The sequence below is a fragment of the Oenanthe melanoleuca genome, chromosome 1A (genome assembly GCF_029582105.1).
Source record: "Oenanthe melanoleuca isolate GR-GAL-2019-014 chromosome 1A, OMel1.0, whole genome shotgun sequence".
In the NCBI taxonomy this organism is placed as follows: Eukaryota; Metazoa; Chordata; class Aves; order Passeriformes; family Muscicapidae; genus Oenanthe; species Oenanthe melanoleuca.
The window spans coordinates 14,632,220-14,646,826 of record NC_079334.1 but is presented as its reverse complement, the minus strand read 5'-3'; the positions used below and the strand labels follow the sequence as shown (position 1 = coordinate 14,646,826).

Below are 14,607 nucleotides of genomic sequence, written 5' to 3'. Positions count from 1 at the left end.
TAAAAACATATTAATGATAATAGCAATAAACCATCACTTTCTTTCCTTAAATTGCTGTACAAATGTGAGTTAACTCTTCCTAAGGATACAAGTTTCAGGTAAAATAGTATTTATTTGAAAGCTAGCTTTACAAACAAAGTAATTTACAAAATTGATAAAATAAATTATGCACTGTAAGTCACGGTGAGATTTGACAGGGTCTATTGGACTGAAATATAGAAACTACATAGTTCACTAGAAATCATATTTTCTGCCTTCTCTGAGTGAGAAGGAACACTGAATTTCAGATGTCTTCAATCATGCAAGGAGGTCTTCTGCATCAAATTAGAAATTTTGAGATTGAAAATGAATTTCACCTTTTTGAGAACATCAGCCTAACAGTATATGATTAGCACTGATTCTCCAGCAACCAATCCCTCCACAACACCTGAAACCACATGTTGTAAGCTGTTCCTGTAAAAATAAACAGTTGAGCACACCAGAAAATATGTACTTGTAGGAAGAGAGCACTTGAATGTCCAAAAAACCAGCTTCTGTTGGTAGTTCAACCTGTCTGAATAGTCTGGATTAAAGTACAAATTAACATAGACACTTGTGCACATAGGGATTACTAGTTCTGATATGTTATTTTTATATTCTCAGAAGTATTTATTATTAAAGATTATTTTCACACCAGTGTTAGGGCTACTAAAAATATTTTTTGCAAGTATTTTCCTACAAAATATTTTCTCTTCTTAGTGCTTTTAGAGATACCCTAATGAAACATAACTGTAGGAGAGCCAGGTATCATTGCAACTCAAACACAGACTGCAACAGAAGTACTTGGATGGTGATCTCTGCTAAATAACAAAGAACTAGAATGGCCTTTCAAGCACTAGAAATTTCAGTCATAACTTTACATGCAGCTCTGCGTCAATCCACAGGACTTTAAAGGGACCAGTGACAGAGACACTGTAGCCACGAACTGCATCTTTATGGAAGACACCCATTCTGGACACCACAAAAGGTTAAATAAATAGTGTCTGTTTAGTATTATGATCCAAAATGTCTTCTTAGTCTCAGAAAACCCCTCAGCCACTGCTGATTGGAAGCATATGAGAAAAAGATTTATTTTCATTCATACTTAAGCTTCTATTGCTGCACATAGTTATGAAATGGATGCTGGGCCACATGGTCTGAGCTCTTTTATGTCATATTAGAGAAAGATTAAAAAATTGCTATCATTTCTCTGATGATCCCAGGTAACAAACAGCTAACAGCTACAAAACTGTCTTTTTTTCTATGTCCTCAAGAGAAAGAAAGGAATTCTTACACATCATGAATGGTGTGGAAGCCATGGCTTGGGAACACTTAATTAGCATCCCTTCAAACACAACAGCTATGAAGCATTAGGAAAAAAACTAATGTGTGATAGGTTTGAAATAACCAAATTGAGCTTTCCTCATAGTATGTAGTTAAAGGAACTTACTAAAGGTTGTTGTGAATGCTACAACTTTATATGAACTCAAGGTTCAACAAGACAAGACCATAGTAAAGAGATGATCATAGACTGTCAACAATAAAAGCACAATTTCTGGAAATTAGCAAGACAAAAACAGAAACCATTTTCTTGGTTACACTGCACATTGCAGGCCCCCTTCCCCGGTACCAATTTCTCTACATTGTACTTCAGCAATAAATCAGTGAAATCACCCTTAGAAAGAAGAATAAAAACCTAAAGCCTAAAAGAGCTTATGCAAGTTGTATTTGCACTAGCAAGTAATGTGTAACAGGGTAGCATAGGCTCTATTAGTACTCAAGAGATTACACACAAGCATTTTCAGATAATTTTACTTTGGATTAGCTGTAGTCTGGTGCTGTGGACTGAATTCCCACCAGTAACTGCAGAGTGAACTTTCAATTAAGTTTAATCTAAAAGGAATTCAGTCCATTTGTTACAAGACTATCCCACATGTGAAGCATTGTAAGTGATTATAACAAGGAAAATTTCTTTCAAACTGCACTTCTGATCTAAGGTGGAACATTGACAGACAGACCCCTGTGTACTCAATTTTTCGGGAGGTGTCAGCCATGGCACATAATGGCACACAGAACATAGAGCTACAAGGCCATGCTAAGAATATGGAGTGCATTACTTCCTATCCACTTGCTTATGATTTGAAGGATGAGATGGGATCCTGAAAACTTTCTTTTTTTGAGCTGTAATTAATAATCATTAAAATACTTAACCATGCCATCCCAGGCATGGGATAGGACTATAACACATCAAAGAGATCTACCAGAATCCTTAAGTATTCCATGAATAATACTTTTTTATTGCTTTGAATTTACTGCTATTCTGTTTCAATGACATTTCCCTTTTCTTCCAAGAGAAGAGAATAATAAAGTCAGTATTTACTTGGAGATTTTTATAGCGGAGCACATGCATTTTGCTGTAATAGGAGACTGCTTGGCCAATAAATATAACTGATTTTTTTTGTTATAATTTTCTCTAATTCTTTGTTTTCTGGCCAAGAACAACTCTACTACCACATACTTATATTGTTCTTAACAGAATATTTCCTATTTAAGGGGGAAACTGAGATTTTTCTCTGAACTTCTCTATTCTCTGTATTCTCTGTTTGATGGTTGGATTTGAGGACCTTTATCAACGAAGGCTGCCCAGAAGAACATACCCAGCACAGGTTTTGATATGATACCTAGTAAGTACTCTCATCGCAAAACCAACCCAAATGCCTGTAGGGGAGATCCAGGCCAGGAAGGCAGAGAAGGATGGCAAAGTCATACTCTAAGAATGCTGTGTGCAAACTGCCTTGCTGCACCATTCCCACGGTACTTGCTATAAAAGGGCATCACATTTTTATTGCATGTCCTATTGCAGCTGGTAGCTGACAATCTGCATGAATATCCAGATACAAATCTCATTTTCCTCTGACTGAAGTGCTGTGCCATGGAGACAAGACATGGACTTCCTTACTAGTTGTAAAGAGGGAGGCAAATATAATATAGTGCTAGAGAAAGGAAATTAAATACCTGTTAATTTCATTTTTACATATCTCTCAATATATTTCATATTCATACAGTACAGAGGTTCATACAGTACAGAAGAAAGACCTTCAGTTGCTAAAGTACTTCTTCCCCTTTTTTACACCTTTTTAGAAATAAACTTTTACAATGTATGAAGCAGAGGAAACACAAAGCAGTCACACAAATCTTAGACGCTGCTGGGGCAGAAAGAAAGCAAAAGTCTTTTTTTCTAGGAGCCTAAAATGCAGGCCATCAAAATTTTGGCACAGAGGACAGTATTGCAAGAACATAATATTAGTACAGGGTTAGCTTAGCAATTAAAAGTAGCCACAGCTTTCCTCCTCCCTCATTTTCAGCAGTCAGTACACCACAACCTCCCAGGATAAATGATGAGCTCATTCCTGAAGATACAGCTGTCTTTCTCTTCCCACATGGGAATCAGGACTGTAATGCTCAACATCTCAGGCTTGTCATTAGTTATTAATAGAGGCCAAATGTTTGTGACAGAAAAATATTCGGTGACTAGAAGACCCACTGGCTGCCCTGAATTCATAAGTGGCCTATGTCGTACTTGGGCTGTGCTGGAAATCTTACCTTTCCACACTGCTTACATTTGCCCTCCTGCCTCCGCCGGTGCACCCAGTGATGCCGCACAAAGTTCTGCAAACAAGGACAAAAAGATGTGTTACAGGAAGCACTGGCACCTTGCACTCAATAGTACCATCTATGTGAAATTTGTTAACAGACACCAAATAAAAAGTCCCTTCAGTCAAAAGAGTAATTCCTGGAGCAAAATGTGCAGCAGGCACTGCAGGAAACCCCAAAAGCCACCAAAACTGTAGGAGGAATAAGCACAAGGCGGTGTTTTCTTTAGCCTCGTTGAAATAAGGCCAGAATGACTTCCTCAGTATTCAGGTTTTTAGATGTTTGATTTTATGTTTGAGATACTTCTAGAGGGGGAAAAAATGAAGAGAGAACAAGTGAAAGGAAAGTAAAAGAGTTTTTTAAAAAATAAAAGTACTAGCTCAACGGCCAGGAAGAAAAAAAATGCAACAAAAAAAAAAGAAAAAGAATAACTGAATGAAAGGGCAAAAGACAACACAAAGGTGAAATGGTTTCTGTCAGTGTAAGCAATAGAGTGCTTCAGCTAGAATTCATTTTACATTTATTCTGGAGAGGGGAATATGTTCCACTGGGAACCAATTCTCTGTCTAAGACTCCTCTCAATCTAAAAGCACTTCTGCAGCAGCACACCATGGGGATCAGCACACATGTCAAATGCAAAATAATCATCATTTGTCCATTACTTACTTCTCTTGGAGATCTGGAGCCTCCTTCTCGGAAAGTTGGTTTGCAGCGAAAATTAATCTGGCATTGAAATAAAACTGTTAGAATTTAAAGTGAGCTGAAAGAAAACTTATTCCAATATTTTAATCTAAGCTTGACTTCCAAAATATTTATTATCTATTAAAATATTAGCTTCACTAGGTGAAAAAACATAACTTACCTATATGTCAGAAAAATCTCTCTTCATATGCCATATAAATTCTCCTTGCTAGACCTCTACCTCTACCCCCCAACTTCACTAAAGCTATTGCTGCCTACTCAGCTCAAATATTTAAACTGCCTTCTCCTTCTAGAAGGAAACCACTTTATCTGTTTTGTTTTTCTGAAGATCATTTGCAAACCAGTGCACACTTCAGCTTAGGTCTCAAAAGTCAGCAGGTGCTGGAAATCTCACTCTGTAAGACCTTTGTGCACATCCTATCTTTATGTCTTAGTAAACAAAATCTGTGAAGAAACTGCCACTTACATAAAGAAACATGCAAATTCTCACAGATTTCTACCTCTTCCTTAGACAAGGATGTTTGCATCCACCTCCCCAAGCACAAATCATTTGGGGAGCATTGTATTGCCTCATGCAGTGGTGTTGCCACTCCAAAGAGGAGAAAAGGAGCTCTCATAAATGCTCTCACTTTGAGGGAGGTGAAGAGAAAAAAAAGTATTTAATAAAAAGGTAGGCAGTCCTATGAGGAAAAATAAAAAGTTTTGAGAAAAGAAAAAGAGTAGAAATAAGAATAGAGGGATGTGGACACTAAAAAAGATACAGACGAAGAGTGTGGTGGTTTGCAAAAGAGTGTGAAGACTCTGCAAAAAATCTAAAGGATATGCCAAGTAAGGATGCCCTAAATGAAATAAATTCAAGTTTGAGTTGACTGTCCTTCAAACAATTAAACATTTTAAGATAATGCACAGCTATGCTTTTGTTACAATGGTAGAATGACCAAGTTTCTCCAAATTTAAATACAACCCTCCCCAAATAAATAAGTTCTTCCCTTATTTAATATTTGCCTTCAAAATAATAGCTCTAGGGAGAAAAATAAAAATAATAATTAAAGGCACACACAAAAAAGAAGTAAACAAAATACCTAGTACATATAAAGAAATAAAAGTCATTGTAATATTAAACTTGTTCCATTGCTCTTCACCTGGAATGCAATTTGTTGCTTTATTGCTCAGTCATGGCAGGCTGGAAAGACCCAGCTTCTATTTATTTTGCTTAAAATGTACACCTTTGCAGAGAGGGCCAAGCAGAAGACTTACGTACTAAGACTTATGTACTTTAAACCTTACAGACTTTATAACAGCCCTCTACCAAAAGGTGGATTTCATGGTCTCCAAAACAGCAACAGAGAAGCTGGATTTTATCTAACTGCTCATTTTCTCTGGCTGACAATGCCACCAACACACTGGGCTGTGGAAAGTCAGCATTGCTGGTGATGAAGGAAGTCACGAAAAATTCACTGGTAACATTTTGTGCTGAAAGCATGTGCTAATTTGAGTTTCACTGTGGATAAAAGCCTTGGGGGTGGAAATGGTAGCTCTCCAACTCGGTGTTATGACAATCACTGTGGGATTTATCAACATAAATCCAAATACTTGGAAAGGAAAAAGCCCTTTCCTTATAGGGTTGCTGCTATAAATTTGTTATGCATCAGCTTCTTTTATGAAGAAAAACACTGCTAAACATATTGGAGTGAAAATGAAGCTCTAATTAAAGCAATGGGGAAATTCCCATACATATTTCCCTGCATGTATCCCACCAGGAATGAAAACGGTGAGGAGGAGATTTTTCTAGCACATTTCCAATTAGGCATAATGAAGACAAATCTCTGAGGGGAAGATTGAAGTCAGTGATAGATATTCTCTAGCTGTGTGGGCTTGATCAAGGATCCTTGAAGGAAATGAAAAGCGGGACAGATGCTCACAGAAATAATGAAGGACAGGTTTGATGTTTTCCATTTTACAGACAAAAACTTGAATTCTGAAGTTTTCAAGAGAAAACAGTATAGTCTAGTAAATACTTAATTAATCAATTAATTAAGTAATTAAGTAATTAAGTAATTACTTAAGTAAATGCTTAGTAAATAATAAATAGGGGGAAAAGTTCACACTAGCATCTTGTATTGCACTGCTCATAATAAGTATAGCTGTCATACAATGAATTATGCTGGCTTTAGTTGGGGAATTGTAAAAGGCCAATTTTGCATATAACAGGGTTCTCCATTTTCTAGCTTCAATTTTTAATCTAGAAGTAGAGGCAATTTATTTTTTAAACATTGAAAGTGTGAAAGCATTCTTTAGTTTTTGTTCTTTGGTTTTGGATTTTGTTGGCTCTATGGTCTTTTTACAGTTCACAGGGTTTGAAGAAATATACTTAAAAGAAAAAAAGTGGAATTTTAAGCCAAGTTTTGTTCACAAGTACATTGCTAAAACAGCTGTGAAAACTTAATTTGGCATAGAGTGTTGTTCAGGCTGAAACCTCACTAAAAGAACTAAAAGCATGTTGGCTACATCAGACTCCAGAAGATGGCAATGTCTCACCTTCTCTAACTGCTCCATGCACGCGTTGTGGACCACGATCTTGCAGGCAGCACACTTTCTCCGCAGGGCTGACTTCTGCAACAGGAAAGGGATGTGTGTGTGTGTGTGGAGGCGAGCTAGTCCCAGAAGGAAAACAAAGTCAGCTTCCTATGCAATATACTTTTTTTTTTTCCTCCTTTGGTGCTCTCAGTTGTGTACAAAATAGATAAATAAATGAAAAAGATCTGAAGCTCTTCCAGTTAAAACTCAAACTTTGTGAAAATAACAGCCACAGCACTCCAGCTTGTGAACTAGGAGTGAATGCCTCCCTTTGGGTAGCAGATCAGGTTGTTAACACTGCACAGCATCACACTGAAAGTGAGCATCCTATGAAGATAATGAGCAAAGAGGAGAAGAATTGCACATTCAAACCAGAGAATTCAGATCAGTTTGCAAGCAGTCATTTCCTGCCTATCATAAAATATTTCATTTGATGGGCCTGAATGCTGCCTTTCAGAAAAAAATTGGGTACTTGGGTAATCTCAGCAGAAAATGATAAAATTCTCAGATAATGCTGTTAAATGCTTATGAAATGTTACAGCAGGGATAAAATTCTCAACTATGCCAGTTAGTTTTATTAATTTCAGTAGGGCTTTTGAAATAATTTCCATTGAATCCCCTGGGCTAAGGCATATCAAAGACAAGAGAATACATCTAGAAGAGAGAATGTGTTTACTTACTTTACTTCCACAAACTCAATTTAATTAACCAGCTGTAAGTAATTTTCATAGAAATTTAACTTACAGACTTGTGCTTGAGGGACAGAAGATCTATAAATACACAGTAAATAGAAATCTCTTTGCTTCAGATTTTTTGCTCTCAATTTATTCTTGTCCATTTAAATCTCTAATAAATTATTTCTTTATAATTTTCAGCATATTTTAAACAAGCTCATATAAAACAGGGAACACAGCTTCAGATCACATTATGGAATAATTATAATAATTTTATTAATTCTTGTAATTATCTAGATACATCATAACTATACATGTTCGCATGTACATGGTGTTCTAATGTTTCACCTGAAGAATCATGGCATTGTGTAACAGACTAAGCTTTCACGTTTCATCACTTGGTAAGTTCATGGTTATTATCTCTGTGTTTAGCCAAATTTGTATTTTATCTCTGTGAAAACCATATGGAACATATTACTAAATTTCTCTGTTGCTTTCAATGCACTAAATCATAAGAAAGAATTTGCTCAGTTTTAGGAAGGCAAATTTCTACTGAGAGCACAAGAATCATCACACTGCATCAGATCGAAGGTCCACTCAGTCAAACAAAGATGTGTCCAGCTTTTGCCAAAACTCAGTGCCTGTTTGATGGTTGGATTTGAAGGACCAATACAAGTGCACAGCAAACACAGTGAATGTGACACTTCCTTTGAGAATCACCACACAATCAGCAGCTGTTGGGACTTTGCAGTACTCTGAAGGAGGCATGGGCTTCCTTAATGTGATATATCGTAATTAACCAATTTGCTTGAGAAGTTTTAGGAGATGGATATTAAATATGTGATATGGAAAGCACTAGTATTTTGGATCAAATTGTACTGAAAATTGGGGGTGAATCAAAATGCTCTGATTTTAATAAAATCCGGGGTAGGGGGGAGCATTGGGAGAGGGTATTAATAAAAGCAAAAATACAGTATAAGGAAGAGTCACAGATGGTAACCACAAACATCCCAGAGAAAAGGAATTCCCTTTAACCTTCTCAGTCCAAGGGCTAGGATACTCCCTAAGAGCATTGTTTTAAATCAAGGACGTGAACACAGGATCTCCACTCTCTTCCCAAGCTTCCTAAATATCAAAGTTAGAGGGGCTTGGGCATTTTCTTCTCTTTTGATGAAGCAATGTATCTGAAACATGAGGCAAAAAGAGCTCCTGAAATAGACTGGAAGTGTAACACTCAAAGAACAGATATTCATGGATATGAGATCAGTCCAGTGAAACATTTCTATAGACAGCAGAAAAGCCTCAATAGGAGAAAGGTAATCTTGAATATTCCCAAACAGGAAAAGGTAAACACTCAAATATGAGTGCACTCATTGCTGGTGAGTGCATTCAAGAGTTTGGAAAATTCAGTTCAAACCCGTGCAGTGATTAAAATTGCAGAAATTTCATCAGACCTTCCTCTCAGAGGCTGCAACAAGTAATAAATATTTGCATATATTTTCATGTAAAATAAAGTAGTGTCTTTTAATATTCCTGAAACATTTTAGTACTCTACTCTTTTCCCCCTTCTCTGTTAATAAAGCTATTCATTGCATACATTCTCACTGTGTAAAAAATCTGGGTCAATCAAAACTGGTTTGGGCTTTTCTCCTGAAGCAATAAAGTCTTTACCAGCAGCCTTTTGCCCTTTTTGCTCTTGTTTTGGAACACAGGCAAACAATTCCAGCTCTTAAGTGACTGAGCACTGCATCAGTCTGAAGCCAGGCTTGTTACCTCAGGAAGAGAAAAAAAAACTGAAAATAACTCACTGAGAATTTGACTTGGCAGCTTTCCTCCCCCAGGTAGCAGAGGTCCCCAGAAACATTTGTCTCTAGCCACAGATGCTCTCCATTCACAGCATTTTCCTGGGTAGAAAAAAAAAGTTGTTGTTAATCTGTTTTGTGAAATTCAGCCATGTGAGTATACAGGGAAATAAACTGATTTTCAACAAATTTGAAAAACTAAAATAAACTTTAAAAAAGCCAAACAAACACCAACTACCACACCACAGGCCTTGCTTTGGTTTTCTACAACATAAAGCCATAGCATATAACAGCATTACCCTGGCTGACCATCCCAGCTTAAAAGATGTTGACAATTCAATGATGTGTCACCAACTGAAACCAAAATATTTTTGAACACACTTCAGTTAAACTTTGCTTATGTTCTTCCCACATGCTGCGTAGTTTAACTGGGAATTCAGATTTCATAAGCATGAGATGTACACAGAATTTTAAAGAAGAAAATCCAGAGAAACAAAACAAAAGCATGACTAATGAACTTCCAGTGGGAGAAACCAAAAATGTGAGGACTGGGCACAGAAGTAAAAAACAACGTGCTGACTATAGCTTTAGGATGATGGGATAAACTAGACAAGGGAAAATGCTTTCTTTGAAACAACAGGGTCAACACTCTATTTGTGAGCCCCTCAACAAAACATCACATTGTCAGGAGAGACTAGACTTTATACATGAAAGAACAACACATTCATCTGAAAATGTTCTCAAAAAAAGAATCTACCTAGCACACTGACAATTAGGAGTGATCAACAGGTTAACATCTAACTTTCGGCAGCACCCTTTCACCAAATTTGCACCTTGATCCTATGCAAATTCATGTTCTAGGGAACTTGTAGATAGACTATGGGTTTCACTTGTCTGTAATTCTGGTATGACTAAAAAGCCTAAAAATCTACTGTACACTACTTGAGCAAAGTGAATAAATAGGAGTTCTGTTCAGCCAGAATTAGAGCATGATAGAAAACGCTTTGACAGTCTGACAATCAGTTACCACACGGCAGAAGTCACAAATAATGACACTCACCAAACAGATGGTATCCGACTGCAGGATGCTCCAACATAGCCATCTTGGATAAAATAATTTATTTAAAATACCACTCTAGTTTCAAAATGATGAAATGAGATAGCTTTTCTTGCTATGCTGATTTCTTAGGCATAGCAGAAAAGCAGAAGCAGCAAAATCCTTTGCTTTCTGGAATGCACCCACAACAGCCAGAACCTATGCAAGACTGCACATGGTGCCTACCACAACCACGATGTTCACTTCCAGTAAAACAAGAGGATAAGACCAACACTATCTGTTTTCTGGTGAGAAGTCTACCTGTCTTAAATATGGAATTCTTTGAAGGATAGTCAATTCATTTAACTTCATCAGAAATGTTCCAATTCCCAGAGTACAATAGTTTAGGTGAGGATTTTCAACACTCTCATAATGCAAATAATTTCTAATAGCTTGCACTATCTCAAGAAATTATTCAAGCCTTTCTTAGAGGGTACATTATTCAGATTGTAAACTTTGTCTCTCGTGCGTGTCTTTATATTGCAGCTATTTTCCCTTCAGCATCAGGATATGAGCTCAACAAAGAGTGCTTGACCTGAGCAGCTTCTCTGCTGACAAAACAGTGCAAACTCAACATTATAGCCCAGAGGTAAATTTTGTAGGTTATTAAAGATTTGGTTTTAAAGTTGGTAAGATCAACTCTGAAAACTAAATAAGAAAGCACACAGCTCCTGGGACAGAATTTTTAACAAGGAATAAAAAATAGATTAAAAAATAGATTAACCACCCCTTCATTTGGACCAGGTCCACATAACTTGCCATCAGGATTTCTAAAGATATAGTGGCCTATTTCCTTAACCCAGTTTAGACTGTTTGTTCTCTATTGTTCCAGAGTGTATCAGAGATTTACATATCTAGCTTTACATCACTGTGTAAATAAAATTGGTTAGCAATCTACAAGGATGATCTTCATAGTTCATGTTATTATAGAGTTCTAACATAGGTAAGTAACAAAAATGTAAATAACCTGGTCCGGTATGAGTGACACTCCTCCAGACTCCTACTGCCACAGAGAATTTCACAGCACTGTGCGTGAAAACTCCCAATTTGAATTTCAGCAAATTGACTTTTGAAAAGTCTTCCATCTTGAATCAGAGCAAAGAGCTAAGAATGCCCAAGATGAAATTTCCTCCCCCAAAAATCTTTGTCAATTAATTTGTCCCAATAAGATCAAAGGGAATTATTTGAACTTCACTGTTTTAAATTTTACAGAGCTCTGTCATTTATATGATGAGACATTCTTGTGCCACTTATGAAAATCACGATGATATAGTCAAAGGAAGTGCTGTGACCTTTCATAAGACAAATTTTTTATTCACTTTAGGCAGAAAATTTTGACAAAAATCAATATATTTCTATGAAGCATTTTTACTTCAACAAAACAGTATTTTCTAGTCTAAAATTTACCGGCAATATTACACAGCATGCTGTGTAAAAAAGGGCACTCATCGCCTCCCAACACAGAGGCTGAGAGAGATCCTTGGAATAAGCTCCTATCACCTTTAGGATATCCTGTTAAACATAAAGTTAAACCTCAATAAAGGTTCTGTCATCACTTATATATTTTGACACAGATCTTTTTTTTTCCATAAGAAATTTACCAGTTTGGTTTATTTTGTACTTGATATATTTACGTTGGCTTTAAGATTTAACGGCTTCTAAAGGAATAATAAGAGTAGCTATTGTCTTTCTGTCCCTGAAGATATAGACACCAGTCTCATGCTCTTGCCATTTTCTACATGTTGAATCTGTGGCTGTAAAGCTACGCATAAAGTCAGTTCAGCTATTAATCTACCAAATCAGCTAGACAAAATGACTCACCCTGTGACCACATAACTGTTGGATCTGACACAAAGAGTGGTGGGTTAAAGATGGCTTCAGTGGGACTGATGCTTTTTGGTGCCAGCTCAGTATCAGGGCACCTCAGCTGACCCATCAAATCACACTTTTGGGCTGACATGTTTTGCTCTGACTTGCTATGTAAGAAAGGGATGCTGTCCAACATTGCAGATAAATTAGCAATGACTATGGCCTAATAAAGAAAACTGTGAAATCTCTCTCCTATCCAGCTTCCCAGTGTTCACAAGAGTGTGATTTCAATGTCCTGGGAAGAAAGAGAACCCCTGCTCAGTGAAGCGGAGGCAGCAGGGCCTTCCTGGCAGCCTGGCTCACAGGGGACACACACAATCTCAATATGCTCCTCCAGATGGAGATGTTCCCTTTGATTGCTCTTGATCCATTACCACCTTAATAGCAAAGGAAATAACTTCAGTATAGCAAACACTCCTTGCATACAAAACAAATACCACACACAATCCCCCCCTGTAGTGGAAGAGAAATAAGAATTCAAGGACCAGGAGTTTGGGAACCGTATAATTACATGCATGTGTTCATGAGTTGCTGTGCATATTTCACTAATTCAGCTAGATTTTTTAGATTTTTTTTGAGTGCTCTAGCACAGAAAATGACAGAGCAATGCCCACCATTATGTCCATATCTCACTGTTCTTCAGACTGAAGTTATGGTTTCAAAAGCAATAAAGACATACCTGACTGTTTTAATTTGCCATGTCAAGCAGCTGTACTTATTTGGACAAATAAATCAGTAGCCCAAACTTCTAGTTCAAAAGAGCTGTAACTCTAATTGTAACAGAAGGAATGGAACACTTCTCTACTCCCTCTGTGACTGACATTACGCAAAAAATTATTTAAGAAAAACCTCTAAAATAAATCAGTAAGAAAATTTTTCCTTTGTTAACCCTCCAGCAAGAGAGGAAAATTTTCTTGCAAATATGCATGTACGTGATACTTATAATTAGTGTAAAAATAGTGGTCATCAATCTAAACTTAATTAAATATATTTGTAAGCAAAAATTATTACTTTTGGCCCTTTTCTTTATGAGATGACTATTAAGCAGATACAAATTTGTTTGGATGTCTCTTTTCCAAATATCTCTGTCACGTTTGGATTGTTTCAGCTTTAACTCTGAAATTTCAGAGTTCGCAATACTCATGTTGCAAACAGGAGCAATGCCTCAAATATTTTTATGTTGATATATATTCTCAATTTTAACTCCATCTTAGCACATTTTAATTTGGGAATATTTTTCATGTAGAGGTCATGTATTCTTTAATTATTGCAAATGTAATACATGGACATAGAACAAAATAAAACAGCATAGGCATACATTTCTCCTTTCCCCCACCATGCTTTCCAACATCTCTGCATCAATTGCCTTTTGAGATCCCCATAATCTTCAGCTGAGAGATCACCTCTACACAGAAGCCGAATAACAATATTTGTCTTCGTGGAGTAGCAATGTTCAGATGTTATCATCTGAGATGATGATTCCCTATGCTCTCATAGAATATGAGATACTCCTGATAACAGTTGCACTTCAGTAATGTGAAAAAATACATGTTTTCTGGATGGTCACTTTCTGCAAAATCACTGCCTCCTCTACAGCACTTTGAAAAATACAAAGATATAGCCACCATTTTGAAATATGATAGACTTCTTTTCTCTTAGATCTCTCTGGAAAGAATATCAGATCTCAAACCTTTATGAAAAAGAAGCAGCAAAGTAGAACTACTGATCCAGAAGAGAGCATTTCAAGTGTCAACTGAACACAAAATTTCAGCAGTTTTTAAATATGCACTCATCACTACTTAATTTGTATTAGAATTCCTATTATGTCTTCATGTTTTTATGTAACTAATGGAATACCCTGGGATTCTCCTTTTGTCATGAGAGCATATAAAAACATACATCTCTTTTCAACTGTATACTTAATTCTGAATTACAGAACTTAGCCATGAAGACCCTCTAATGGAAGGGAAGTCCATCCTTCAGTGTAAAAGTTGGTATAGCTTTTAGGAATTTATGATACAGCACACAAACCATTCATGGGGAAAAGAAATTAATTCATCTCGAATGACAGAAATGTTTCATCATATGTAAAATATGTGCTACTGTATTAAAATTTGTACTAATTATCCAAGCTCATTAGGCACTTCCAAACACTTACTGTCCATGAAGGTAAGCAGACAGAACTACTGACTAGTGCCAAAAAAGGCACAGAATA

At 36.7% G+C, this 14,607-nt stretch overlaps 1 protein-coding gene across 1 annotated transcript in view; it reads right to left on the bottom strand.

Annotated features, from left to right (window-relative positions):
• DGKI (diacylglycerol kinase iota) overlaps positions 1-14,607 on the bottom strand; it is a 216,248-nt gene that overhangs the window by 104,129 nt on the left and 97,512 nt on the right. The window contains exons 3-6 of the mRNA XM_056482414.1: positions 9,434-9,529; positions 6,913-6,987; positions 4,339-4,395; positions 3,622-3,687 (exon numbers count right to left, since the gene is read on the bottom strand). Of these exons, the coding sequence (XP_056338389.1) occupies positions 3,622-3,687; positions 4,339-4,395; positions 6,913-6,987; positions 9,434-9,529 (294 nt within the window). The remainder of the gene's footprint in view (positions 1-3,621; positions 3,688-4,338; positions 4,396-6,912; positions 6,988-9,433; positions 9,530-14,607) is intronic.